We start from the raw sequence: 21,768 nt of genomic DNA, 5'->3' as shown, positions 1-21,768 counted from the left end.
AGTTTTTCCTGATGTAATGACTAAAGCAGTGATCACATGATGAATGTAATACAGTTCTGTAGTCATCTTATCATAATTGTAGCTGTCTGGGTGTTGTCACTGCCGTAGTCCAGTTTCCCACAGACTCTCCTCTGAAACTCGGAACCCTTATGGGCAGGATGGATAGAAACCCCTCCCCCTATCTTTTCACTGCATGTGGTAAGTATTTTTTCATCTATTTGCTTTCCAGTTTCGGAAAATGAAAAAAACTGTTTGTGAGAAGAGTAAGGATGTAACTTAACTTTTACTTTACAACCATATTCCATTTTCGTTGTGCATCCTTTCCTCTGAATGCTTCATTGGTTCTTTTCTCTCACCGTGTTGCCAGGTTGCCTTTGCTTGGCATTTTCTACATTTTCCATGACCGTTTTCCTTATTGTTTTGACTATTTGTGTCCTACTTTATTCTCATCTGTCCTGTACTCTCTTAACTCCCTCCTGTTTTCCAAGTATTACTATCTTCTTATTTCTTTCTTAAACATCTGTTGTCATAAATGACTCTAACCTCTCCCCCCTCTTTTCTTCTAATCTTATTTCCCCTTCTTTTTTCCTCTGTTTGTTTTTTTCTTTTCATCAGTCCTATCCTCTTCTCTTTCTCTCACTACTTTTCCTACCCCCATCACACCCCGTTTTTCCCTGACTCTGGAAATGTACGTATTGCATTTGGCTGCATAATGTTTTGGGTGCATGTGTTTTTAACTGTTTTGTATGAAGCCAATTTATGATTTTCCTTTAACCTCCGTGTTTATACAAGCACCACTGTTTCTCTAGTTCTGTTGTGCTGTTATCCTATTACTGTTAGTTTTCCCTTATTGTACTACATATATTTTAATTGAAATGTGTATTTGATGAGCATTATCTTTTGATCACTGTTGCAGTATTGCAGTAGCCTCGGCTATGTGGGGTATAGGTTGCACAAGTTAAACCAACTGGCCATCATCCATAGCTTAAGGGCATTTATGTCCAGACCACTGAGAGCTTGAGCAGAGCTGTGCAAAATCATTGGTCTGGGTGCCATGGCCTTCTGTGCTTTCCTGCCACCAAAGAGCACTCCTCGTGTGGGCTTTCAGGGGTTGACGGTCCTTGGTTAGGCAGATAAGTTCCCTTTTGGGGGTAAAAACGTTTCACATTTTATTTAATGACAGATGATTATTTTTTCTATGAAATAATATTTTAGCATCAAATAATATGTTTATTGGACCATCATGTCAATTTTCAGTTCGTTAAAATTTGTGGTTCTGCTTTTTGCTTTATTTGTAAAAACTTAGTATAAATATAGTTTAATTTTGTTTTTTGCAGTGACAACTTTTATGAAACTGTGTGTGGGGCAGGCATAAGTGTATGTTGTGATTTTCATGGTGTATTATATGGAAAGCACTACGTTGTTCATACTTGCCCCTTGCTGACTGCTGACGCTGCTGTCAGTGATACCCAGACCACAGGCTTCATTATCGGTTTTACTGTGGAAAAGCTCGTCAGCTCCTTGGTTCTTTCTTCCTCCAGCCACAAAAATTAGAACATTTCCAGACTGCTTTTGCCACTTCAGCAGACTACAAATTTGCCTAGGTCTCGGATGAGTGTCTCTGCTGTGACCATTTCTGGTTCCTCAGACCATTTGTCTTCCACAGGATTTGATTCATTTGTAGGGAATGCCACCGCTAGATCTTTGCCCTCCATTCACAACAAGCATTCATCAAAATTCTGTTCCAGGATTCCTTGCAAGCAGGCCTGGAAAATGGAGGATGTGTAGCATGCGTTGTTGGAGGCAAAGAAACCTGCTACTAGGAAGTCCTATTTTACTAAATGGAAACAATGCTCTAGTTAGTGCCTTGACCAGAACAAGGACTCTGTTAAGGCTAGTAGTTCTCTGATTCAACAGTATTTGTCCCAAGTTATTATCCTCTGGTCTTTCTTTCTTCTCTATAAGTTTGTCAATTTGTTCACTATTTCAGTATGTCTACCCATGGATCCCCATTTTCAAGGCATTGTTATGTTAAAACATTTTAGGAACGGATTCAACAAACCTGTACAATACCCATCCACCTAGAAAAGAGGTTGCTTCTCCTTGGGATTTTAGCTTACTTTTAGAAAAGTTGACCCTTGCTCCATTTGAACCAGTTGAGCAGGCTGTTTTTAGGTTCAGAACATAGAAAGCAGGTCTGTTGATTGTTTTGACTTCTGCAAGAAGTGTGTGTTGCAATTGCTCTGACTTTTGAAAAGAAGAATCTCTGCGTTATAAGGTCTCCTGGTTGGGTCAACCTTATCTCATTTTACGTAAAGATAGGCGTTGCCTGAGAAATAATCCTTCATGTATGCCTAAAGAGGTGTCTGAATTTTAAGCTAACCAACACAAACAAACCAGCAAACTGGACCAGCACTGCGGTAAACCATTCTTGTTGAAAGAAAGTCCAAGTAACAAAAACTCCAAGTATCGGACATGTGCACACTGAAGAAGGGCTATGCCCGAAAGCTCTGTGGATTTGAATACATTTGTCTCTTATTTGGATTTATTCTGCGTGTCCGTTACTTGGAGTTTTTACTTTTGTTGATTTTAAGTTAAGCCAGGCTACCCATCAGCCTTTCTATCCAGAACCTAAAAGAAGGGGGAAAGGATTTTTCATGCTCTGGATGCCCACAGACAACTTTGATATTGTTTTTGTAGAACTAAAGCCTTCAAAAACTCTGTTCAGTTATTCATTCTCATGAAGGTAAGAAGAAAATGACTATCTGTGTTAAGGCAAGCTATTTCCAATCAGTTTTTCCATGTTATACCCATAACAAGTCATTTCCAGGCAGGGCCAAGGCATATTTTACTAGGTCCTTGACCTCCTCGGTGGATTTTTGGAAAAGGGTGAAGTCGAAAAGTATTTTGGAGGCAGTGTCTTGGATCTCTGTACATACTTTTTACAAAGCACTACTCGCTAGATTCCTTCTCCAGGTCTAGAACAGGCTTTACTGTGATCATTTTCCAGGGGCTCCTCCTCCCAGCTGGTATTAGCTATGGTTTTATACATATATAGCTAAGGCTACTATATTGGTGGTCAAATGATGAACATAGTACAGTTGTGTAAGCAAACCTTAAACAGAAGATTGAGTAATCACAACTGCAAAAGCTGCTGCCTCCCTTTATTGCCAGGTATTTGTATTGTTTATGGAGTGTGGAAATTGAATTTTATTTACCTAGCATTGGCCTGTTTCAGGATACTAACCTCTGTCTTACAGCTGGCATAGCTGTCATAGGCTTTGAGCCCAGACTGCTGATTCTTCTACAACTCTGCATAAGCTGTCAGTGGTCAGGGAGTGTGGAAGGTTCCATTAATCTTTGGAAGTTGGCTGTTATATTCTCTGTTAGTTATAACCCATATAGCTAAGGCTACTGCAGCAGTGGTCATTTTAACATGTACTGTTGTAATGTTTACTTAAACAAATGTACTTCATTTTTTGAACTTTGCTAACCTATCCTCGACTTTAAATGGATTCTGTCCAGTCAGATCAGTTCACAAGACAAATTAAGCTGTAATAAATTGCTTCCAGTAGGATCTTTTCCCTCTTACTGTTTTCTTAATCCTTCTGATTACATGAGTCTGGCTGTTTATCACAGAAGGATAATGCCTTGAATGTGACACAGATTACCTTGATTTGAACAAAGTTTCAGGTAGTGTTGTACAGGGAGTAAAATGAAGAGTCTATGATGGCTTCTCACCCACCCTTGGGAGCAGAGCGCTGATTTCAGCAGAAGTTTGCATAGCTCTGAACAGCCAGATGGTGGTAGCGGTAACTGGCATATGGGTGAGAAAGGCCAGATGATGGTAGCTGTAACTGGCATACGGGTGAGAAAAGCCAGGTGATGGTAGCTGTAACTGGCATAAGGGTGAGAGAAGCCAGGTGATGGTAGCTGTAACTGGCATACAGGTGAGAAAGGCCAGGTGATGGTAGCTGTAAGTGGCATACAGGTGACAAACACACACACATAGCTGTCAGGGACATGGTTAGGGCCTCACTAGAGATTCCTTCATTGCTGGGTTGCCAGAGAGGGTACAAACCACATTGATGGCTGCCTGGATGATGGCCCCTCAGGTCAGCAGTTGTCTCTGTGCTGTGGTTGCACACTGTAAGGAAATGTAATTGGTGCAGTACTGATGAATGGGCTCAGTAGTTGGCAGATGTGGAAGTAAAAGCATGTAGAAGAAAAATGTGTCTGGTTATATCATAATAATAATCTTATTGTGCTTTGTTGCTAATGTTTGACTTTAGACTTGATTTACAGTATATTTTAAATTGCATCTCTTTTTGTATTATAAAATATTTTTTCTCTTCTTAGCAAACTTTGTCAAGGCCATAAAGACAGCATTTGATTCTGGTATTGGTTGGCTGATCACGTTCTGTTCTGACACTGGAGGTAATTTTATTGAAGTGTCTTATTGGAAATTGATAACAGCAATGTACATGTGTAAACATAATGTTTCTGTTTTAGGAGGAAAATCCAAATCATTAGCTTTTAAATGTAGGGAAAATTTGTTAAAAATATAAATGTCATATTGCATGGTTAAGCAAACATAACCTCAACCATACTTTTGTACTGAAGTTTGTTTTGTAACACAGCTTTAGAAGATGACCTCTGATCTTCTCCACTTCTTACCTTGCATGTGACTTTATTGGAGGGATCTTGTATTGTGTTTAAAGCATTCGTATAGTAATGTATATGTGTTTAGGTACTCACTTACATGTTCACTAGTTATCTTCTGCTCCTTTTCTGATGCTTACACAGTGATTCTGTTGATTGTTGTGTATTCCTGGTTCCACTGGGGAGTGGAAATGCATTTCAGATGTGCCGCCTCCAGGTTCCCACCTCATAAGATCCAGGTATGAAGTTGAGGATTTCCACAGCATTCCTTCCTTTGGTGTTTGGTATGCTTTGTGTTTTTTTCCTCCGGTTAAAAGATGGAGTATGCCATCATGCCTCCATCTGTTATATTAGTTAGGGCCTCCATTCTCCACTAAAGACCTTCTTGACACAAATTACTCTCTCACTCTGGAGCTAGCTGTCATTAAATACTGCCCCCATCAGGACTTCTAAATCTCCTAGATTATAATCTTAATTTCCTGTCTCACAAGATAATTCACCTTCCATACCTGTGGGCTAGCTGCAGTTTCCTTTTTAAGTTTTGTTTGAATTGGTGTCATCCACTGCAGTACCCAGTTTCTGGGGTAGACTGTTTTTGAAAGATGTCACTGTTAAATCCTAGTTACCCTTATATGATGATAGAAGTACAGCTGTGTGATGCATTATAGCAGATTGTTGAATTTTATTATACAGCATTTTGCTTATTTTATTTTATTGGAAGTTGTTCTAGTGTGCAAGATGCATATGCATGTATATTTAGGCCAAACTGTCAAATGCAATAACTTGTCATAAGCAGAGAGAAATATGTCGATGGTTGTCTGTCTTAGGATATTACATCTGCCCTTTTAGTAGCTAGCTGGTCATGATAAACTGATAACAGTAGATGTTTTGTCACCTCAGGTACTTGGGACAAAGGACTAAGGCTTCTTTAATTGGTGCTAGTGCTATTGCCGGCCTTGAGTAGTGACTTCTACTCCAGTGGTCTAAACTGAATTTACAGTCTGTTAACCTGCTCTGTGTAAACCTTGGCCTTTATGTTTGATCTCTAAAGCTAGTTACATCTGTGTAGCTGTCTGGCAGTTTTGTGCAGCCTTCTTGAAGCTGCCAAAAGTTTTGCAGACTGTGGGAGTTGTTAATGTTGTGCGACACTCTGTAACGCCTGTGTGAGTTAGTTTTTGTAGACTTTGCTGAGGGCCCAGTCTGTGAAATGTCCTTGGTGTTTTAAACTTGAACTTCCCTTATGATTTATACCTTTGCAGAGCTGTGGTTTATCATGGTTTAATACATATGAGCCTACTGAAGTGCTGAAACTGGTGTTTAGATTCATGGATTGGTAGGTAATTGTAAGGCCACCAAGTCTCACGACCATTCTTGCCTTACCAGTGCCCTCACACAGGCAGCACCTCCTTTCTCCAGGAAGACCATATCACTCAGTCCTGGAGTAAATTTGTGGATATGCATCCAGTCATCTAGATTGGCTAAAGGAAGATAGTGAGTTGCACTGCTTAAGATACAGAAGAAGTTTATTCCAGAGATTTGGGAGCCACTCTTTTACAAACCATTCCCTCCATTGTTCTTTATTTATCTGTTTGTGACAATTCTGGTATTTGTGGAGATATTGGACTTTCTGAGAAACAGGAGGCCCAGGACAGTTGGGTCTGTAATGGCATGGTAACTGATATGGAGATCTTTTCTGAAAAGTCTGTAAGACACTGAATAAAGGAGTAGAGCTTCCAGCCTCTCTTGGTAGGTCAGATACTTTTAACCAGTGTTCTTTTTAATTAGGAACATTTGGAGTCTTTTTAATTAGGAACATTTGGAGTCTTTCTAATTGTTTGACATGTTTATTGAGATACTTTCCCAGAGGAGACATTGCATTGGATAACTGGCCTGATCAGTGCTGAGTACAAGGGATCGACTGATTATTTATTTAGACCTTGATGATATTCCCTTGGTAATTAGCTGGGCTAAATAAAAGGATTTCCTGGCAACCATTGTTATGTGATGGTCAAAAAAGAAGATCCACAATGCCAGGTACCATTTTGGTTTGTTGAGGTGCATTGGCTAGGCAGTATGATGAGAGGAGGGGGTGTCTAACAGAAGTGATGATAGTACAATTTTAGCGTTTGTTTGATCCCATTTTTTAGTATACTAAGACTTTACTAGGGATAGTTCATTCTGGAGGGGTTGGGTGTCTTAGAGTAACGTAACAACATCCCCAAGTTTGCAATTGTCTGCAAACCTTGTTAGGCAGTGGCCTTAGCTCTCAGCTTTGAGATGTGAAAATTAAGTAACAAAATGGAGTGGTCCCAGGACAGGGTCATGAGTGACATTATTGGTTACTTACTTTGATGAAGCACTTGCAGCTTGCACAATGTTGGTTTTGTCTTTCAAGCAGTTTGGTGTTTCAAGCAGTTTGTTTTGCATCTTACCAAATGTGAGTCAAGTGTCTAAAGCATTTAGGTTTTGTACAATGCCAGCATGGGGAATGGTGTTAAAGGCCTTAGCCAGGTCAAGATATGCTGCATGTACTACATGTGGCCACCATCTGCAGCCTCCTTAAGAAATTTACCAGATTAAATAGACAGGCTCTACCCTTAAAAAAGCCAAACTGCTACAGGTTAAGTCTAACAGGACTCGTAACTGTTTTGACGTCAGTTATAGTATGTTCCATGGCTTTGGTTAGTGAGGTTTATAATGCTTTTAAGACTATAATTACCCGAGTCGGTTGTAACGCCACCCTTTTTGAGGGGCATCACCACTGCTGTGTTTTTTTGCTGTTTTAATGATCATTTCATTTTTCAGGATAGATTATCCTATTGGATTTCCTGGTACTTTGTGAATATATTCACAAAATAGTTGTATACAAGTCAGGATGAGTTTTTATCAGCTGAAACATGTGTGCAGTATTTTTTATATAAATTATAAAATCTTCATCAGCATTTTTGAACTGTCTCTTTGAGAGGTTGTACTCATGTTTGTCTTCATGAATCTCCATTATCTGCATGATTTTTGTGTGACCCTAATTTGTACTACTGTTGCAAAGCTAAGCAAGTTTACCATTTTTACCAAACTGTTTTTCCTTTATTTTCACACTCCAGGATTAACCTGTTGAAATTTTGTATAAATAACATGAAACTGCTGTGACTATTGTACTGACATTCTGCAGTATCTATCTGAACTATTCAGGACAGCGCTGGCATATGCCTCAGTAAAGGGACGTTAAGTTCGCCATTTCAGCCTGCACTCCTATAGATCCCGCACTAGCATCTCTTACTATAGTCAGTCAGTTTCTGAAAGCTATAATGTTAGGTAGTCCAATCTCACCTCCATTTTTACATATGGGCGGCTCCGACTCGTCCAGTTTTCAAGCTCGAAGACTTCTGGTTGGCTCATGGCTAAGCAGGTTTCCCATGGTGCACCATTGCAATCTCCAGATCTCGTTTGTCACGCCAACGAGTTTGGATGCGCTTTTCTTGGCTCTGAATAAGTTTTTGCAAATTTTCATTATTCTAGTATCTTTTGCATAGTTATTGAATATATACATTATAGGGCTTTAACTTTATTGTCTTATGGTGGTTGTGTGACCTTATTAGTGGTATCCTGTGTACCAGTAGTTGGGCGCAGTTGTGCTTTACCTAAACCGTTTTGGAGGTTTCGCCTTTTTTCCTGTCATTTACAGTTAGGATTTACCTAAATTGGCTTGTGGCCTTGTTTGACTAGTATAGTAGTCTCCTGTTTTTCAGTAGTTAGACACACTTGCGTTTTTCTTGTCTAGAGAATTAGTTTGGCAAGTTTGCCGTTTTTAATCAGTAGGGGCTCCTATTGATTATTTCCTGTCAAGTGATTATTGTTGACTGGTGGTCTTTAGCGGGGACCCGCTAAAGTCTTAATTTCTTATAGTTGTTACTTTGCTACCCTTGAGCGTGTGTGTGTGCTGTGCTTCTTGGTCTGTTTGAATTAGAAGACCCGATTCTTCACAGGGCTAGGCCTGTTTAACTTAGAGGGCCTAGTCCTCATGTTGCTTCCACTGTATTTTATTTAAAATATTCTCCTGTGTGACTGAATCTGTCTAGTGTTTAGTGGAAAATCTAGTCTTATATCTTACACCAGGCTAGGCCCATTTAACTTAGAGGACCTAGTCCTTGTGTAATTTGTCTGCAGGACTAGGCCCATTTTAGTTAGAGGACCTAGCCTTCAGTCATTTTCTTTCTCTTATTCCTTTCCTCTGATTGCTTGTGGTTGCAATGTCTAAGGATAGCAAGGAGCACAAACCCACTGGGTTTAAAAAATGTATGAAGTGCTCCCAGAAAATGTCTCTAACCGATGGCCACAGTAGCTGTTTGGGAGCCATCCATTTGCAAGAATCATGTTTATTCTGTCATGCTTTCTCTCCTAGGGTGTTGCAGGAGAGAAAGAACAAACTGATACTCGGGGGTCTTTTGAAGCCAACCTTCAAGGAAGCTTTTTCTGGTTCTTCGACTTCTTCGTCTAAGTCTTCGAAGTCAAGATCTGACTCAAAATCTAAAGGTTCAAAAAGACCTTCTCCAGCACTGGCTAGTGCTTCGGAGCCGCCTGGCAAGTTAATAAAACCTGCCTCCTCAACTCCTCAGTCTTCGGAGCTGAAGGAGAGCACTGTGGTTTTGGAGTTGGCCACTGATAACTTTGGTGCCGACTGCTGAATCCTTGCAAATAGTTGACTCTGCTTCTTGGAGCTGGTCTGTAGAGTCCCTACCGGTCTCTTTGATGGTTAAATCTCCAGTGCCTGCTAGGTAGAGACCCCCAACCTTATCTTCCAGGTGTCTTTCGGAAGAAGATGTGGAGAGGGTAGTACTGAGACTCTTCAAGTCATCTGCCCTGCCTAAATTTTTGTTGGCTCCGACCCATTCGGCTCTGGAGCCACTCAAACCAGTTTTGTCTCCATCCGTGATTCCTCCTCCAAGCCATGTTGGTTTTTCGTAGCCAGAGTGCTTGTTAGCAACGAAGGACCCCTCGGTTCTGGCTCCCCTTGCTGTTGCATTGGAGCCGAGTTCAGCTCTGACACTTTCGGCTCCGTCCGTCATGTCCAGGGACCAGGGAGGTTTTGAATCGATCTTTGTTTCCGAGCCTTCCTCTCGGTGCGTCCACCAGGATGAGCTCGGACCCTGCATCTATCTCTGAGCCGATGGCTCTGGCACCGTCCTTTGTCTTTTCAGAGTGGGGATGGTCTTCGGAGCCAGAGAGATCTGCTTTTGAGGTGATGAAGAGTGTGCTGTCACAATTTACAGCCCCTGCCAGTGGTACAAGCACTCTTTCCCCCCAGGGCTCCCACTTCAGTCTCAGTTCCTACACTCTCCGGAGACCACACAGATCCACAGCCTCAGGAGCCACCGGCTGGTGACCCCCCACTCTTCCGGGGCATCCCCAGAATGTCCTTTTGAGGATCCCCCGTGGAAGAGAGTATGCAAGAGGAAGCATATTGACTCCCAGGATGAGTCTCTGACATCAGACACTGACCTCGATGAGTCTGGGGGGTCCCCTAAGTCATCCTCTGATGATGTCTCCTTTGTGGACATCCTAGAGATCCTTAAACAGAGGTGCGACTGGTCCACTGTCAACCCTTCTGATGAGGAGTCAGTGTACCTGAAGGCTTTCGGGTCTCAACCCACTGCCTCTTGGGTGTCTCCACCTTTCGACGAGCTAATGGATCTGGTTAGTCGGAAGGTGTGGGATACTCCCAATGCTGTGGAGCCAGTACCTAGAAGACCAAATAAGTTCCTGTCTGCTCCTCCTGGAAAAGAATTCTTATCTAAGGGCATTCCCATAGATGCCATGGTGGTGGCGGCAGCCACGAAGAAGGAGTTGGCGGAGACTTCTTCCTCTCTACATCCGACAAACACCAAACAAGGAGTCTCGACAGATCGACAGATTTGGGAAGCATGTATTTAGTTCAGCGGCCTTTACACTTCGATCCCTGAACTACACATTTCACGAGGTTGCAGAGGGATCTCCTCAAGGAGTTAGGAGATTCCATACAGGGTGCTTGTCCTGAGGAAGTCCCGGATAGGATCTCTGCTCAGTTGTCCACCCTAAATTCCATAGTTAACTCCTCCATGCGGCTAATATCTCATGTGGCTGATGGAGCGAGCAGAGCAGCGGGTTCAGGAGTTGCCCTTAAGCGCCCCTCCTGGATGCGCTTGTGTAATTTTGCAGAGCCATTTAAGTCCACCTTCACCAACGCCCCATTTGATGGTTCCTCCTTGTTTAGTTCCAAGGTGAAAGATACACTCACTCGGTGTGAACAGGAAGGAAAAACTCTCTGCCGTGGGAGTCCGTTTTACCATTCCCTCTCGACCATACCCCAAAGGTCAAAGGGAAGGTAAAATGTGGTTCAAAAAGTCCAAGAGGGCCTTTCCAGGCACACAGAGTGAATCTTCCTTCAGAGGCAGAGGAGGAGGAAATGGTAGACGTCGCCCTAGAGGCAGGGGGGGGCGGTCTGCAATATCAGCAAGGCCATGGTTCCTTTCGAGGGCGGCCTTATCAGCACTCTTGATGTGGGGCCCGACTGCGTTCCTCTGGGGCCAGTCGGGGGTTGCATCTCTGTGTATCCGGAAGCCTGGCTAAATATAACCTCCCCCCACTCTCCACACTCTCAAATTGACAGCTTGGCTGATCCAGTTCCATCTCGAGTCAGGCTTCATGATGTTTCATCATCAGTGTCCCATATTCTTTTATCCTCACACAAATCATCAACCAGAAGGCTGTATGACAGTAAGTGGAAAATTGGGCACAGAAAATGAAAGTGGATCCTTACACCACTCCCGTTCCCATAATTCTGGAATTCCTTTTGGAGCTTTTTCAGCAGGGATCTGCCGCAGCCACCATCAAAGTACAATTGGCGGCTATTTCACATTTTTATTTTGGATATCCAAATGTTAACCTTATGTTGCATAAGTTATGTAAAACCTTCTTGAGAGGAGCCACCCTGCTGAGACCACCTTTACAGGAACCTGTGGCTTCTTGGGGCTTAAACTTTGTTGTCCAAACGAACATCCCCTCCTTTTGAACCGTCTCATTCAGCTTCCTTAAAGTACTTGTCTTGGAAGACTGTGTTTTTGGTGTAGCTATTACATCAGCCAGACGTGTTTCTGAGCTACATTCCCTGTCTATTAAACCACCTTATTTTTTCATAAAGACAGGGTTTCTTTACGTACCAATCCTTCGTTTTGTTCCCAAAGTTTGTTCTTCTTCCACATTGAACCAGTCCATTGAACTTCCAGTCTTCTTTCCCAATCATAGCAGTGCAGCAGAATACCATTTTCACCAGTTGGATGTTCACAGACAGCTGCGTTTCTATTTGCAACGAACCAAAGAATTTCGGAAGTCAGACCAGTTTGTTTCCTTTTCTGATTCCAGATTGGGTTTGCCAGTTTCTAAGGTGACATTGTCTAACTAGATTTTGAGTTGCATAGCTTTCATCTACAGCTCAGAGGGCAGACCCTTACCCCACAGGATCAAGGCTCACTCTACCAAGTCTCTGTCTACCTCTGCAGCCTTCCAAGCCAGGGTACCAATTGATCATATCTGTGCAGCAGCAGCTATGTGGGCTATCCCTCACACCTTTATTACTCATTATAAGTTGGATTTGGCTTCTAGAGGTAGAGCATCCTTTGGCTCCACGGTGCTAAGGAGTATCTTCCAATGAGCCACCCAAGAATAAGGCACTAGGGACGCTATCCCATATGTAAAAATGAAGGTGAGATTGGACTACCTAACATAAAGAAGTTATGTACTCACCATAACGTTCTATGTTGGTAGTCCATCTCACTCTTCATTTTTACCAACCCTCCCTCCTGCCCCCGTCCTGGAAGATCTGGAGGTAGTATTATAAATGTCTTGGTTGGCGACCCTTTAGTATTGGTTTGTTGGTTAAGGGTTTCTTTCTATCTCTTTCTATCACTAGTGAGCAGCAAACAAGATCTGGGGATTGCACTGGTGCACCATGGGATACCTACTTAGCCATAAGCCAACCTGAAGTCTTCGAGCTTGAAAATTGGCCGAGTCGGAGCCGACCCATGTGTAAAAATGAAGGGTGAGATGGACTATCAACATGGAATGTTATGGTGAGTGCATAACTTCTTTTTATGCTTGAAACCACCTATTAAAGAAGTTGCTCCTTGAAGGTACCAGAATACTTTCCTTGCAAAGCTTTTGCAACTACCCTTTGAACCAACAGCAGCAGCATGCACCTTAAAATTCCTATTATGGAAGCTAAGAGAATTTAAAAGTTGCAGGCACTTCTTTGCAGAGAGCTGTTTTTTTTCTTCTGTAAATTAGCCAGTCTAAGAACGAAACCTTTGTTTACGCAGAGTGTAATCCCAAAATTTAACTTGAAAGAGGCCATACAACTACCTGTTTTTTCCTAAGCCTCAAAGCAATGGAGGAGAGAGAATTTTGACAAGACAAAAGATTCGAGAAGTGCACTTTCATTTTTTGTATTCTTGTAACCAAAGTGGAAAAATCCATTTTCTAAACAATCTCTGCATGGCTGGCTCACTGCTTTTTTTCAGTTATCTAGCTTATGGGAAGAAGCTAGAAAGGCTCGTCAGGTCTTCTACAACCAGTGGCTCAACAACTACTGTTCTAAGAGAAGGAAGCATACAGGCCACTCTAGAGGATGCTTACTTGGCTCTTGGTCCACAACTTCTATCATCTCTATAAGCTGGATAACTAAGCTGGGCTTTGCCATAGCAATTCTGAAGGCACTGCTGCAACACACTTGGCCACGTCTTACACTTTGTGAGCTCTGAGGATCTTCATTAGCAAGTACTACTGCAGTAGTAATCCATATGACGAACATAGTGTAATTGTGTAAGGAACTTGCCATAATAGCATGTTTTGAGTGGATTACTATTGCAGCACAGGCCTCTGTTTCCCTGGCCATTCGTGGGGCTGTGGTTGGGTACCCTTCTATTCTATTTTGCCTTTTTTCCCCAACGAAGTCCCCACATGCACCCATCTCACAGGACTTCCAGTCTGCTCAGGTCTAGATAGACTTTGTAAAGCCTTGGTTACCAAGGTTTTTTGACCTCCCTGGGTTCTCTGTCAGGGACATAATGGGACAGATCCTGCCTTAGGTTAGGACATGGGCAAGAATTGGCTAGAAACTTCTTCCTAGGCTAAGCCTCTGGCAAGAAAGATATAAAGATGGTGTGTGTGCATGACCACGTTATACTGTATATTCAATATTGCCTGAGCAACGTGAGTGACACTTTGGTTGGGAAGGGTATTAAGCTCTGAAAACTGGGATAAATTGGGAGGTCTATGGCAGAAGTCCCAGTAGTAAGTACTACTAATGTATTTACTTGCTGTGGGCTTATTTTCATACATTGTGGTGTTTATTTTTATTTCACTGGATTTATAGTCTTGAATCTGTAGATTTAATACTGGAAGTGATCCTTGAAATGTTTGCAATTGCGTTATTTTGTTTCTTTCTTTTACATTTCATTAGTACTTTTTCCTGAAGGTTTCTATATTTAGGGGTATGTGTAATTTATGCATTCACACATTGCGACACTGGGTTTCTCGGAAGGATAACATGTCCAGTTCTATAGCCCACACTTTTTTTTTCTGCCCTTTTTCCCCACTCTGAAAAAGTTCCTGTTTAGTACTTAAGCTTTGTTTAAGTGGAGCTTTATCCCTGACCACATTTGACAACAGCTTGGATCAGCGGATGGGAAATAGTAAATTTACCCTAGGACTCCCCCATTCCTTACTACTAATGGACAGAGGTGGCTCCTAAATGCTTTATCCTAATACAAGGGTCCCCTTCCAAATATTTATGTTTTGATCTAGTAGTTATCATTGGGTCTATATTGTATGAGCGAAAATTCATATGAACGAACGCTCTTATGAACGAAAGTGCCAGACATCGAACCTTATATTGTGGGGGGCTCTGCCCCCACACCCCCCGCTAAATATATATTCCAACTCCGAGATCGCACTACAGTGAGGAAAGGGCAAATATTCCTATCTTCACTGTACTGCGACCCCAGAAAAAGCGTTTAGATGCCTGGCATTTTCGATCATTAGAGCGTTCGTTCATATGAACTTTCATTCATATAATATAGACCCATTATTATAGCAATAAGTAAATGTAGATTTTGGAAAAAGTTAGGTGAATTTAAGTTCCAGTGGGACCAGGTTAATGTTGAGGACTAAATGGAATAATTGGCTAGGCTTAAAATGGCCTTCCAGGGCAGTTTAGTACTAACCTATGAGTCTATTGTAGAAATTGAGAGAAAGAAATGGGGGGGGGGGTAATTGTAATTATTTAGAGGGTTAACAAAGGTTAAAGTATTGCAAAATAAGAGGTAATCTCACAAAACAAGAAAAGGAGCAACAACAGAGTACAAAAAGGGAATAAGGGAGTATTTAGATAATATGCATTAGTTGAGAAATGTTGCTGTTAAGCAACTAGAACACAAAAACTTTTTCACAGCAATGTAAAGCAACAGAGTAGAAAGGGTTGTTGCCAAACCTAGGTAGGCCACAACAAAAAATAACCAGAGATTCTGTAGAGGTATTAGAGATATTGTGAAAATGTTGTGAAATTTTGTTTAAAGCAGAGGAATGTGGAAACTAAGAAAAGGCACAAATGACAATATTTATGGAAGATGTAATTATGCCAAATTTAGAGGAAGACTTTACTCTCCAGTTAGCTAACATTGGCAGAGGTGATGTAAAAATGTTGATGTATAATCAGATGTATAATCAACTGGCAAGGAAACCTCCAGGAACAGATGATATTCTTGTGGAAGTCTGGAAGCTGTGAGAGAAGAAAGCAGTAAAGATCTGGAAAGCTTTGCTCAATATTTTAAAAAGGAGGGGTACCCACAACTTAGAATAAAGCTGTGGTGGCTGTAATACCCAAAAGGTCTAGCTTCGTAATATACCCATTTCAGTTTTAAACCATGATTGTAAAGTGTTTCTCTATCTAAAAGGATGTTAGTACTATTATCAAAATTCTGAATCAATACAGTTTTGTGGTGGGGAGGTAAACATTTGATAACATTAATGGAGCAGTGATATTCCAGCAGTATGCAGAATGTAAGAAGTATGGAGTTGTTGATGGTGGGTCTTTAATGCAAAGAAAGCATTTAGTAGAGTCAGCTGAGATTTATTGGTCAATAGAAGCATTTGCATTCCTTGGTAAAATAACATTGTTAATTAGGAGGATGTATGAAGTGTCAAGAGACAAAAATTAAGCTGGCAGTGTTCATCTTTGACGAGCTATGTTTGAACAGAAGCAGCAGACAGGGATATCCTTGCTCCCCTTTATATTCTTTATATTTAGAGGTGCTGGCACATAAAAGATGCACACAATTCAAGGATATTAATCGGAGGGTGATAAAGAAAAGTTAGTTTTATTTGCAGTTATTGTTTTGTACATGTTAATCCAGAAAAGGACAGTTTGGTATTAAGGAGGACTTTGTGACAGTTTCTAGTCTTTTCAGTGTATAAAAATAATGAAGATAAAACAAAATTATAACAATAAACTGTGTACCCACACATGAATTGATTCAACAGTATTCCATAAGATGGCATATTGAGTAGTTTGGATTAAAAAAGGCTTCTATTATGGCAGTTAAGGGTATGTGGGAAGAAGGTAAACAAGGGATGATCGAAAAATGAAGAATTGGAAGCTCTTTATTATGAGTAGTAAGACACACACAGTGAAAATGTATTTAGTCCTTTTACTTTTATATATGGGTCACGTGTATTTTTATTATCCAGAGGAGAAGTTATTGACGATACCCAATACAGCTGAATAAATTTTATTTGGGAGGGGAAGAGGGCATAGTTAAGTGGGAGCAGTTGATCCTCCCGTTAAAACAGTGTGGTTTAGAATTATCGGGTTTGAAGGGATACATTAGAGATAAGTAGTTAAGGCTCACATAGGCAATATAAGTAGAAGGTTGTACATCAGAGTGGAAAGGGATGATGATGAAACTGGGAGTTTGAGAAGTTAGGATAGAGCAGGATTTGGAATGCAGATCCTGAAGGACAGTAATAGCCATGCAGAATATTATATTTATAAAGTAGCAAAATGTATTTTCAGAACTAAACCAACAAGAGATGTTGGAGAAAGGAGATTTTACCAGTGGGATGACTGCAAACAGGGGTATAGAAAATAGACAGGAGGGGCCTAAATTTACTGGAGAAAATTAATAAAGGAGCCACGGTATTGTGAGAAAATAATCAGAGATGGAAAAGTTAGGGCAATGGAAGCATTTGCATTCAGTGGCAGAATAACATGGTTAGCAAGGAGGTTGTATAAGAAACAAGCAGAAGTTTGGATTGCAAGTTAGAGACTGCCTTCCATACCAGGGAGTAATATCAGAGTGTAGGCAAACAGAAAGGGATGGGGAGCCCTAAGTGAAATATCTGCTGTGGTAGGGATTTTAGTAAAGTATAGAATGGAAGCTGCTGCTTAAAAAATGGATATTTAGTAAGATGTGTAAATTATTGCAAAAGTATAAGAAGCAGTCATAGGATGTTAGAAAAGATTGGAAAGAGACTGGAATGGTCATTTATAAAGGAACAATGGGTGGACGTTTGTATGGCTCCAAACTATGTAACATTGTTTTTGCTTGGAAGTGTTTGTATAGATGTTTTATACTGCAAGTAGATTTTGGAGAATTTTTCATCAGAGAGGAAATGCTGGAGGTGTGATGGGAAAGAGAGGAGTAAGTGGGGACTTGGCAGATTTTAAAAACCCATACAGAGTACTTTGTCAAAAATTCTGGGAGAGCAAATGGCTGGAACTAAGGAAATTATTCTTTTTGAACTTTGACAGAGAATCTAAACAGGCCATTTCCAGATGGTTGTCCTCTGCCATTACCTTTTGTTATGCCCACCATAGTAAACCAGTAATAGGTATTATCAAGACTCGCTCTGCTAGGGCCTTGTCTTTTTCAATGGCATATTGGTGGACTCCAGAAATAGCCATATTGCCCTTTGTACACACCTTAACAAAGTATCACAAATTAGATTTTTTTTTCTAGTGCAGAACCTGACCAACCAACCTCTTTTTTTTTTAATCCATATGGAAAAGAGGAAATAATCCTCTGTTTTTAACATCCCTATCAATGCAGATGTTATGTTGCTTAGGGCATTGAAGAGAGTGACCAGTCCTTTAGCTCATTCTTGTCAAGAAAAGCTGATTCTTTGCTCTGAAGGAAGATTTATTTTAAGTGGTTGACTGAGTTATCTTCTGTTGCTAATAATGCAGAAAAAAAAGGTAGAAGCACGAGTTACCACACATTCCAAATGGATGATCGCTACCGCTGAAGCTTTGTTTAAGAATGTGTCAACTTATGCCTTTGAGAGAGAGATTCATGAATTTTTGTTCCCTCTTTTTACAGACCTGCAAGTAGAACATAAAGGTCAGATTCAGAGATGTGTTTACCACTGCAATTCTATATGGCATGCTCTGACACCCCTCCCCAAGGTATTGCCCCTTCAGCTTCTATACTTTCCCTGGAGTGGGTAATACTCATCTTAGGGATCATAACTGTATGGTACAGTTATTTGCAACTTAACAGTAGATGTTCAAGTAATCGAGCTGCTGTATGAGTTCCCACCCAGCAACCTCAACGGTAGATATCTGACCTTAGTGTGTACCATGCAAGGAAGTGAAACCTGAAATCAACAAAGTTTATAGCATCAGAGATTATAGTGTCTTAACAGTTCCCATGATACAATCCATTTTTGAAATTCAGAACATGCCAAAGCCAATTGTCAACCACCTTTAAGGTTACTCAAAATTCCCTGGCACCAGTTAACATGTTTCTTTCATTAGTCATTTTCCCCCAACAAGAACACTGACAGGCATCAGTTCTTAACTGCGCAATTAGTTTATTTTTTTGCTTCAATGTTGCCATTAATGAAAACATAGAGTGGTGCAACACCCCCCCCCCCTCCCCACCTCCACCACACCTTGTAAAGCCGGAAAGTTTTCTTAATGGTCCAAAATGTATTAGTGAACACAACACACTTGAGCTTTGCAGTCCAAAAGGGCAACCATATTGCCTCAAACTTTGTACCGGCTCATACTGCCATCAGTTTTAGCTTTCATTTTTTAATCTGTTTCACTTTATTCTTAAATAAAACACTACCTTTAGTCCACTGATTTTTCAGAGGCGCTACATTGGCTTTAGTTATTAAAACGGCATTACTCCTTTGCTGTTCTTCCTTGTTCATGCCATCACAGAATGTCTCCATTGCTGTTGTTGCAAACTCTGTACTGTGTTTCTGCAGTGGCACTTCACCTTCCATCATGGTAACATCCAGCACTCGCAACTCTATCTCCATCCTTCCATGCCTCAAACTTGAGCTTCAGTGGTGGATTCATCAGTTTTCTCTCAACCCAGGACTTATTTTTCAACCTCCAGTCCCATCTCAGGAACTTTTTTCAGATGCTTCGGACAGGGACTGAGAAGCTTTTGTTGGTTCCCTCAATGTCCAGGGTCTGTGGCCTCCTCATCAGAGATTAGATTTCAACAACATAAAGGACATGAGAGAGCTCCTTTTAGCTGCATTTTTTTCATTCCCTCTTTTTTTCCAGGGCATCTCAAAATCTTCATAGATAACACCACAGTGACGTAGTATATCAGTAAGGCGGGGGGCACATGGTCCTATTTTCTATGCAGACTTGCCCTTCAGATCTGGGATCTAGCATCCAGTACTGAGTGCCACTTCAGGCTGTAAACATTCCTTCAGAGTAGAATATTAGTTTCAACTGTTTGTGCAGGTCCAAACCACAGGCTCACAAATGGATGCTTCACAGAGATGTGTTTTTGGACTTTGCCCATCAGTGGGGTACTCTACGGGTAGTTTGTTTGGTTTGTTTTTTGTCTCTCTTATTTCTTACATTGGATGTCTGTTACTTTGTTTTGCCAAAGTTCACTCTGACTTGCTAGCATTAATTGATGGAGCAAAAAACTTAAGAGGCCATTGATTTTATCTTCGAATGCTTGTTGAAGTCTGAGATGTTAATGGAGTAAAGCTATTTAATTTTTATCCTGGTATCACAAACGTATTCCATAAAGGATTTAAAGTTTGACCAGTATCTATCTACCAAAATCTATAGCTCACGTAATGCTAAAGCACATGCCTAGTCTGTCCTGGGAGGTGTTATACCACTGATTTACCTCATAGATCTTACCCCATTCATAGCATCATAAGACGTTACTAGGCTAATGACCCTAGAGCCTTTTTAAGCGTAGCCATTTGTTCATCAATTTTCCCAGTTATCAGTACCCAAAGGCTAAAAGGGCTTTTGGTATATGGTTGTGCATTAGGGCTTCTACAAGCTGCCCCTGTCCATAAGGGACACATTATTCAATACAGTGCTGTATTTTGTGGCCTTTAGTCATGCTACGTGAAAGAAGTTGAAAAGACGCAACAGTTCTTCCTAAAATTGTCATAGGGTTGGAAAATTTGAACTAGTCAGAAAGGCTTCAGGGGACTTATTGAAAGTTAATGCCTAGAATGTGTGCTGGGAGGGCCAACACCAGCTTGAAGACCCAGATACTGAAAGAGAATAACTGTAATTGGAAACGAATGAGACCTGTTTTACGCAACTCCTTTCAGGGTTATGGAATAAAGCCACTTATTATCAGAAGCGGGTAATTCATATTATGGTATGTACTGCACCTGTACTTTAATCATTTTATATTTGCTGTAAATGTAGTTTATAATAGAGAAAAAGATAATTTCTGAAAAAATGTTCTTCCTGAATTGTCATGCTTTTTTTGCGGAACAAATGTATTACCATCTGTAGGCTGTCGGTTGAATGCTTCTTTTGTTTGTCGAAATTCAGCTAGGGCATATTAAGATTGGAAATTTAGTGGCTTCAGTCTAATTTTTAGAGTCTGAACTGTGTGCAATTTTAAATTCAAGTCCAGTCAGACTAAAGTATTTCAGTATGGTCTACATTTGTTGCCCAGCATGCCTTGCATTTATATTCTGTAATCAACTGAAACGACAACAAACCAGTGAAGTAATGCTTCAAAACAAGAAGAGCCTCACCAAGCAAATGATTCCTTAACGCAAATTTTATTCTATCACACAAGACAAAAGCAGCGTTTTCGCTACACAAACTAGGTAGCTTCTTCAGAGGAAGTAATACAAGAGCTAATAACACGCTCTTATGTGAATAAATACTGATCATGTGGTTACATCACTTCCTGAGAAGGTTGATTTTAAAATGGAACAGCATACTGTAAACAATAAACACAAAACAAAGCATAAAACACATCAACCTAAACTGGAAAAATAAATGGCATAATCTATATGACATCAACGACTGCACAATAATACAATTCTTTGTTGCACCACAAAATAAGTAAATAGCACCAGTCGTCGTGAAAATATCTACATTAACTACACTACAAAAAGTGCCGTAAATTTATAATTAAAACAGAAAACAGTTAAAACCTATTTTTAAAAGACTTATTTATTATGAATATATTTAGAATTTTCTTATCAGACTTCAAAAAGCCTGCTATAAAACAAAAGCCTATAGTAATAAAAAGTTCCTTAAAAAATGTTGTTTAAAATAATGTGTAGATACACTCTGCATACTGAAAAAAGTATATACCCAATGAAGGACCTCCCTACAAAATATGTGTAGGGGTTTAAAATGTTTAACTACTCGATTTTAGTAAGTATACAAAGGAAGGTATATAACAAACAACTTCACAGGGGTATCCATATCTTTGGGCAAGTGGAATGTATGCCCTATCATAAAACCTCCCTGAAAAAGTAGGGGTCTATGCTATATAGACACTCTATATGATACGATAGTCACAGTGTATGTGGAACACGAACACCTAAATGGAATATCCTTATCTTTAGGCAAAAAAGAACGAATGTGTACAAAAAATAAGGAGGTACAAACCAGAATTTGTTTGAACTGGTTATGCTAGAGGACAAGTAAGTTATCTCAAATAAGATTTATATTTTAAGAAAGGAGCAATATTACAACTATCGTTGAGACCTGGTATGTTGAAAGCATCCAACTTTAGTTGCCATAATAATTCACGAATTTCTAGTAGTATT

The 21,768-nt window shown here is 40.5% G+C and overlaps 1 protein-coding gene across 3 annotated transcripts in view; it reads left to right on the top strand.

The window, feature by feature from the left end:
- DNAJC10 (DnaJ heat shock protein family (Hsp40) member C10) overlaps positions 1-21,768 on the top strand; it is a 646,899-nt gene that overhangs the window by 115,467 nt on the left and 509,664 nt on the right. For all 3 annotated transcript variants that reach the window (XM_044075252.1, XM_044075253.1, XM_044075251.1), the window contains exon 9: positions 4,360-4,437. In XM_044075252.1, coding sequence (XP_043931187.1) covers positions 4,360-4,437 — 78 coding nt within the window. The remainder of the gene's footprint in view (positions 1-4,359; positions 4,438-21,768) is intronic.

Source organism: Protopterus annectens, chromosome 6.part0 (genome assembly GCF_019279795.1).
Source record: "Protopterus annectens isolate FY-2018-M chromosome 6.part0, PAN1.0, whole genome shotgun sequence".
Classification (NCBI taxonomy): Eukaryota; Metazoa; Chordata; order Ceratodontiformes; family Protopteridae; genus Protopterus; species Protopterus annectens.
The sequence above is the reverse complement of the archived record's forward strand: the minus strand, read 5'-3'. Positions and strand labels throughout refer to the sequence as shown.